The 7,991-nt window shown below is 50.4% G+C and overlaps 1 protein-coding gene across 1 annotated transcript; it reads right to left on the minus strand.

Annotated features, from left to right (window-relative positions):
* Window positions 1-4,249: 4,249 nt before the first annotated feature.
* Window positions 4,250-5,728, minus strand: MSC (musculin). Its single transcript, XM_061172018.1, has 2 exons — window positions 5,219-5,728; window positions 4,250-4,336 (listed from the first exon to the last, which is right to left on the minus strand). The coding sequence occupies exons 1-2, from the start codon at window positions 5,726-5,728 to the stop codon at window positions 4,250-4,252; spliced, it is 597 nt and encodes a 198-aa protein (XP_061028001.1).
* Window positions 5,729-7,991: the final 2,263 nt, after the last annotated feature.

Consider the following 7,991-nt stretch of genomic DNA (forward strand, 5'->3'; position numbering starts at 1 on the left):
ATATTGGTGATAGCAGAGCCACAAGGGCTGAGAAAATTCAAGGCACTAGTACTTTAGTGCTAATTATGTTTACACCATTACATGTAGATTTCAGGTTCTGGCTACTTCCTAGACCTTCTTAGAGTCATGGATTCCAAGGAATTTTCTGGATCGTCTTTCACTGTTGTGGGAGAGAGAAGAAAAGAGAATACTAAGGGCAAAACGGCATAGAAAAGGAGATGAATGGTGAGTGCAAAGATGTAAGCACGCTGACAGTCCTCAGGTGGATAAACAGAAGTGCCCAGGGAAAAGAGAGTGGCCAGGTGACCACTTACAAAGGCGACCAATCCTCACCTCCTAGTAAATTCTTCTGGGAGTTAGATGCTGGGCAGTGAGAAGTCAATTATGAACTTAGCTGTTTTTTGCCCTTCCAGACATTACTAAAATGAATTTCTTGGTTATCATTTTAATTTATTTCAAAAGTATCAGCCAAACTACCTACCTATTATCTATTAAAATAGGATGTGTTCCATTTAGTTCTTTTTATAGAGGAGGGGGATGTCTTTCTTTTTTTTTTTTTTTTTTTGACTTACGAAGCTTTTATCACCAGGGGAAAAGCTGTGCCAGTAAAAAAAAAAAAAATCTCCTTTGTAAAGTGATGGTCATTGTCACTGTCCGCTGAAGGAGCCATCAGACTATTAAAATAAAGTTGTAACTTGAAGCTCAGTGCAAAAGACTATGCCCCAAATCAATTTTACATCCACAACCAAGAGAAACGCCTAAATGTTTCAAAATTACAGTGCCGAAAGCATTTCTTTTAAAATATTCATCTTAGGAAGAGCCTGTGAAAGGGGATTTTTGTTCTCTTTGATTGAGTCAGTCTCACTAATAATAATGCTTTGGTCCCTCAAAAAGCCCCCGAAGAGTATTTTTCAATTTACTCATTTGATTTGTTTATTCAGTACTTTTTACATTTCTTAAACTTTTTTTTTTCCTTCAACTTTTCTCTCACAGCAGTATAATCAAATTGAAATAACCCTAAGGACAAACTTACTTCTCTCTCTTTTTTTAATTCGCTGATTACCCCAGCCCCCAACTCCTATTTCTCCAACCCAAATCCCTAAAGGAAAATGATGAAGGGAAAAAATAAGGACGGTTTTGGGATGCCTTTCTACCACTTAGAGCTCACGATAGTCACGATAGTCACAGTAGATCAAGAAAGGACTGGTTCAAGGTGCTTCAGGCCTCTCCCAACAGCAACCCGTGCCCAGAAGCTGGAGCAATTTGAACTGATTCATTGGGACTTACTAGAAACTGGCCCCTTTCTTCTTTTTTTAATAACATAATTCTTGACATTGGACTTTTTACAGAAACCATGGAGCAAAAAATTCTCGAGAAAGTTTTTTTTCTTCTCTATAAATTATCAGATTATCAAGTGCAATAAAAAATGAGTTTGCAGAGAACAACATTCTGGGTATGTGAGTCAGTGAAAGCGCCCCCTTATTTGGGGTGGGAGCAGAGTAGGGGCAGAAAATCTGTGGGTTTGCCCCTGAAGTGTCCTGAAAGAATATAATTATAGTAACAAAATATTTTTTATTTATGAAAATGTGCCCTAATATTTCCTTGTTTATTCAGATGCTTTTTCTTATCTGTATTCACCAGAAATATAGTCTTTTTTTTTTTTTTTCTTTTCTTTCTGTTTCTGTTTCTGCTCTGGTGGGGCACTTCTCTCTCACTGTTTTAATCCAGGCATTTCAAAACAGGACCTAGTCTTAAAGACTGGATTCCTGAAATGTCCCACCTGTTTAAAGTGTCCCCATTTGCCAAAGCCTCCCCTCCCTTTTCCTTTATTTATCAGTCAGCCTTTACGGGCATTGCTCACTGCCTTAGAAGAGTTGCTTAAATATTATCACATTTATTCCTGACGGCAATCTTCCAAGGTGGCCACTGTTATTACCCCATTTTGTAGACAGGGAAACTGAGGCTGAGTGGGGTTGCACAGGGTCACTAGTCTGGGGGGGGTGGCAGAGCTTGGATTCCAAGCTTGGTTCTGCAAACCTTCAGGTTCACCTTAATAAGATACAACAATGCCTCCTTTCCTCGAAGAGGACCTCATTTCCTGGAAGCTTTGGAAAAGACCTTGACTCAGAGCTGGCTTCGAGCAGACACCCCACCCCCAAGAAGCCTGGCTTCCAGTGCTTACAAAAGGCCTAAGTGCCTTTAACCACCGTGATGAGGTTTACAGTCACTAGTTACTCCCAAGTTCTCCTTTAACCGGAGAGCCCTGCTGAAACCCCCTGCTGACTTCTGCCACTGAAGACTGGATCCCCACCGGGTATGAACAAAAGCCCAAGAAAATGGTGCCAGAAAGCAGTTCTCCGGAGTTTGGGTTCGGTTTAGTTCAACACAGGAAACTATGCTCCCTCACCTCACTCTCACCTCCTAAACTCCAGCTGTATTTTCTCTCTCTGGGCAAGAAAACTGCCTTTCAATTTCATAAAATAATGGACACACCCCAAATCAGGCAGTTGTTTAGGTAGTTTTATCCTTCACACTTTTCTAAATTTTCTAAAGTTTCTACAAAGAGAATGCTCCTTTAAAAAAGACCTGTTTACAAAACCATGTGATGGGTTTCCCAAGTTATTACTTCCTGCAAAAACTGCAGGTAGTTACATCAAGAGTCTATATAAACAATATTTGAAAAAAAGAAAAGCTCTACTGAAGTATAAACTGGGTCCTTGTACTGTGGTTTTATTCTGCTAGTTAGACCTGAGACCCATCCTCCACTCCGGGTATGTGGGCTGTAGGGGGTTCTTGAGCTACTTGCAATTGTTAGCACTGGAGTGTGTTTTAGGCTGGAGAAATCATCGTGTATATGTGTGTGTGTGTGTGTGTGTAAAAGAAAAAAGTGCACATATATTACTTTGAAGAGTGTGGCTCAGGCCCCAAAAGATTCTTAGGGCCTAACAAGCCTCCAGTTCCTGCTTTCCAGTAACCCTTGCCTTGAGAAGATGAATCATAGAAAGAGAGTTACGCTTGAAATTGCAGTGATCCAAATGTGATCAACCCCCTCGGCCGACAATGACCTAATCCCCGTCCAGAGCCAAGAGGGCACCTTTAAATTAATTCCCAGACCACACTCAGTCAAGGGCAACAAAGACCACATTCTGACGCCCCAGGGGCACTCGGTTTTCACAACGCGTTTTATTATTCATACAAAAATAAATTTATTTACATTTGCTAATTACTGTGGTAGTGCAGCCTGGCGCAGCGGCGCGTTCCCCCGGAGCAGGGTCACTAGGTACGGGACAGCCTCGGCGGCCCGCCCCGCCGGAGGAAGAACGTGGACGCCGAGAGGCAGTGTTGGAGGCGGGGGCCACCCCGAGCGGGGAGGCCAGCTGGGGACAGTCAGGAGTGGGGGGGAGGGGAGCTGCAAGTTGGTGTGGGAGGAGGGAGCGGAGGGAGGCGCCGAAGGAGACCCGAGCCGGGTTCAGTGGGGAGAGCCGGATGGGAGGCTCAAGCCTAGAAGGAGGGGGGTGGGGGGGGGAGACGGAAGCCCGGTTACGGAGAGATGGGCGCCTGGGAGGGGAGTGAGAGGGGTGACCGCACCTGAAAGCCGAACCGCCAGGGCCGCTCCTGGCAAACCCAGCTGAGTTGGTCTCAGAAAGCGCGCCTCCACCTCTCCCCGAGCGGGGAGGGCATCGTGCGCCCGCCAGGAGGGCGCTGCCCCGTGGGATACAAACCTGGCCCAGGTGTGCCACACTCTCTTTGCAACTTAAAGACGCGCCCCAGGTAGGTCTCACGTGAAGCCCTCCGTCTTCGAAGCCGATTGTCGAGAGCGCGTTCTAACAATTACCTAACCGCCAAAGGCCTGGGCTGCGCAGAGTCGTGCCATCACCCATGTAGATCTGGCTCAGCCTGGAAACGAACGCCTAGGCGGCTGCGCGCTGGGCTCAGACTGCAGCGCCGGCGTTGGTCCACACTGCTAAAGCCCGAGGTTGGAGCTGGGTCCGCGTGTAAAGTGTCGTCGCCCAAACCCGCGGCAGCCTAGCCGTCCGCATCCTGCGATGACGGCCGCGCCGCGGAACCCTGGGGCTCTGCACCCCACGCCCGCCACCTGTCGAGTTCACAGTCCCGGGGTGGGAGTCTAGGAGAATCCAATGGAACTGTCCTCCCATTCTCGGGGGTTCTCACGCTCTCTCCCTTCTCTCCCTGACCCCCAAACACACTCACTTAACCAATAATCCCTTCAAGTGAGTTCGAGTTCGATCTAAGCGGTGGTTCCACATAATCTGTTGGCTGCGGAAACTTCTTTGGTGTCAGAGTCGGGTCGTCCCGAGACCACAAACGGCCATGTCTGTAAAATCAAAAAGAGCATCAGATACTGGAGGAGAAACGACTTCAAACCGAAACCGCTCTCCAAACGCAACCCTGGAATATCCCTGGCTTTGAGTAGCTCAGATTTTATCAGTATTCTGGGAATTTGCGTGTCTTCTCTCTAAACTAAGATTTTAACTTTACTGTATTTTGATCACGTGAGACGGGAGGTGTCCGTCCATGCCGCCCTCACGATGATTCCGCGAAATTTGCATGAATTCGGAATTTTGTCGCTTAGTTCCCTTCCCCCCAACACACACACACACACACACACACACACACACACACACACACCAATCAGCCATTCGCTCCAAGTAGGAACTGGGATATGATCTTTCTCAAGCCTGGAGAATTGGCAGGTCGGAGAGGGACTTTCCAGACAAATCCCGTTTGGGGAAACCTCTGCTGTTCTTCAAGAATTGAAAAACCCAAAGGCTTTCGAAAAGAGATCGGCCTTCCCTCCTTCCTTTCAGAAAGTAAGGCTTGTTGATTCAAACCTGTCAGACGCTTAGCTGGAAAAAGCTAGGAAGGGAGATTTGCCAATCAATCTACAACGGGACAGCGGACTCAGATGGAACTTAGATTTAGCCCGGAAGCAGGATATTAGACAATAGCTGTCACTGGGCGAAGCACCACGTACATTGATCAGACTGATGCAAACACAGAAGGGTGGATGGTTCTCCTCCAGGAAAATGGCTGGCCCCTCCGGTGATCTGGGAGAAACTAAACTGGCCTCCTCACCACCCATACCGGAACGCCCCTACCCCCGTTTTTCCGCAGGGGCCAGACTCTGCCCGGCGCCCGGGAGCGCGCCGGGCATCTCTCGGCCGCCCGCCCCGGGCCTCGCGCGCCGCGCCCCTACCAGGTTCACCGGGTGCACGTAGCCGTTCTCGTAGCGGTCCTCCTGCAGCAGCTGCCGCAGGTGCGCGATGTAACTGGAAGCCAGCCGGAGCGTGTCCAGCTTGGAAAGCTTGGTGTCGGGGGGCACCCAGGGCAGGCTGGTCTTGAGCCTGGAGAAGGCTTTGCTCAGCACGCGCATCCGGGCGCGCTCGCGGGCGTTGGCCGCGTTCCTCTGCGACTGCTTGCACTCGGCCGCCGAGCCCTTGGGCGGGAGGGGCTTCTTGCCACCGCCGCCCCCCGCCACCCCGGGCCGCTTCCTCTTGCAGCCTCCGGCGCCGCCGGCCGCGTCCAGCGCACAGCGCTCCTCCTCGCCGTCGGGGTCTTCCTCCTCCGCGGACGAGTTGTCACTGGGCGAGATGTAGCTGCGCTCGGCGCCGCGGAGGGGCGGCCTCTTGGAGACGGGGACCGGGTACCCGCGCTGCAGCTCCCGCAGCTCCATCTCCTCGGGGTCGCTCCCTGAGCCGGTGGACATCGCCGTGTCCCCCACGACCCCGCCTTCCGCCCCCAGGCCAGTCTCGCGGCCTCCGCCTTCCGCTCCCTCGCGGAGGCGGGGGCCAGGCTGAACTCCGGTGAGGACCAGAGGCCGGGGTCGGGAAGCGCGGAGCCCAGAGAACGAGCCCCGCCGCTGACCCGGGAGAGCGTGGCCGAGAAGTCGGCGCCCGGGCCCAGGCTCGGCGCGCACCACGGCGTGCAGCGCCTTTTGACAGGACTATTTATCTGTACTCCTCGGAAGAAACCACCCAGGGCAAAGAAGAGGGGGTTGGAAAGGGGGCAAGAGGTGGGGCGGGGGCGTGGAAGGGGTGGGGACCATTTTCAGAGTGCAGAGGATCTGCTGGTGGGGGCGGGGAAGGGACGTCTCTGTTGAGCCGGGATTTGGGCCCCTGTCCCCGACGGACCCATCAAGTGCGAGATGACTGTGCGCAGGGTGAGTGAAGGAGGAGACCTTGTTCGTACCCATGTACCCATCCCATTTCCACCCCGCGACTGATCATAGCGATGGCGAAGGTTGCCAGACACGTGGAAACCCCAGGATCGCGACCTCTGCTTCTTTCCCGAGTCTTTTCAGCAGAACAGTATTTTCCAAGTTCATCACTCATTACGTCTGACTGCCTAGTCAAGCCTGGCCCGACAAAAGAGTAAAAGCAAAACAAGCAAGCAACACCAAACAGTCCGCGAGTTACCTCTCATTTCCCTCCCCTCCTTTCCTTTAACTTCGCTGTATGATTTACAGAGCTCTTTCATCTACATTGGTTCTTTTCATTTTCAGACATCTGTGACTTAAATGTTATTATCTCCACTTCGCAGAACTGGAAGCTAAGCCGCAGAGATAGATATTAAATAAAGGACCCCAAATCAACAGGCTGGTAAGTAGAATATGGACTCAAAATCCGTGAGTAGAATCCCTGGCCCCTCGGTATTCCAGTCGCTACACGCCTCCCCGCCGCACAGCACAGATGCTTATATCTATTTTTCGCTGTCTTGAGAGTTCCATGTGTTAATTTTGTTTTTAACACCACCGTGCGTAAGATAGAGGATCCTGCCCCAGCGGTTGAGTTATAGTCTAGGGACTCGATGACTATTTTAGATGGTATGTTGAAGAGCGCGCTCCTGGATGCACAATGTAAGTCAACACAATCGTCCAAAGTAAAAAACAACAACAAAAACAAAAAAACCCCGACACAACGGCACCCAGAAGTATGCCCCTCAAAAGAGACAAACCATAACTGCGGTCTTATCGTTTTCTCACTCGAAGGGCCTTTGCAATACGTGGTCTGGGGATGTGTACTTCATTTTGGAAGTGGACACCAATGGCCAGCTATTGAATGCCTGCTGTGTGCCAGGCACTGCATTAGGCGCCCTGTGCCTGCCCACTGAGTAATTAAAACAAACACACAAAACTAAAACAACAACAAAATAATTAAAACCCTATGAGGTTGGGTTGGGGTTAGTTACTCCGTTCTAAGGAAACTGAATCTTCACACCCGAATTAGGTGTTTACCTGTCCTTTCCCTACAAGCCCACAGCTTCCCAAGCTGAGCGAAGCTTAAGGAGAGACTGTTGGGCAGTTAGCTGGGGACGGAGCGGGCAGAAGCCGCGGGGCCAGCCTCGCTCCGCCGGCTCCTCCAGCAGAACAAATGCGCCCGGCTCCATGCCTGAAGGGCCGCAACAGGTGGCTGGCCCGGGCTGACTTCATCACTCAGGCATCATCGTTCTACCTTCGTCTCCCAGGCCAGGCCTCCCCCGTGGGGGTGTTTCGCCAAACCCATCCCGCTCGCCCCCGTTTGCAGAGGTTTTCTCCCGGTATATTTTGTCATTTGGTTGGGGGGCGGGGGTGGAGAGTAGGGGGAGGGGCTCCTTTGGGATCAGTTGAGTAAAAAGATCGCTCGCTCTCAGTTCTCTCTGGTCTGGGAAAACGCAGGGAATACTTGACAGAGCGTAGACATCTTTCCTGAAACGCTTGAACTTGAACTTGACTCTAGGTGCGCCAGGCGAAGGAGAAAAGCAAAAAAAAAAAAAAAAACAACAACAAAAAAAAAAGAGAGAGAAGGGGGAGCAAAAAGATGTAAAGAGGAGATCTCAGGCAGCTTTTTGCATCGCCTATTGATGACTTGAAGATATCAGCATAAATACAGAGTCTCACACATTAGAGGCAGGCATATAGGTTTTAAAAATCGGGATTGTTTATACAGGTGCAGAACAAAGTCTTTTCTTTAGAAAAGATTAATGGCAGGGAG

This window comes from Eubalaena glacialis, chromosome 17, assembly GCF_028564815.1.
Source record: "Eubalaena glacialis isolate mEubGla1 chromosome 17, mEubGla1.1.hap2.+ XY, whole genome shotgun sequence".
Classification (NCBI taxonomy): Eukaryota; Metazoa; Chordata; class Mammalia; order Artiodactyla; family Balaenidae; genus Eubalaena; species Eubalaena glacialis.

Bases quoted from the DNA above. Each gene is read 5' to 3' on its own strand.
- MSC (XM_061172018.1), bottom strand. From the start codon at position 5,728: ATGTCCACCGGCTCAGGGAGCGACCCCGAGGAGATGGAGCTGCGGGAG. The intron at 4,337-5,218 runs GTAGGGGCGCGG...TTGATTTTACAG, and splicing joins ACGTGCACCCGGTGAACCTG to ACATGGCCGTTTGTGGTCTC.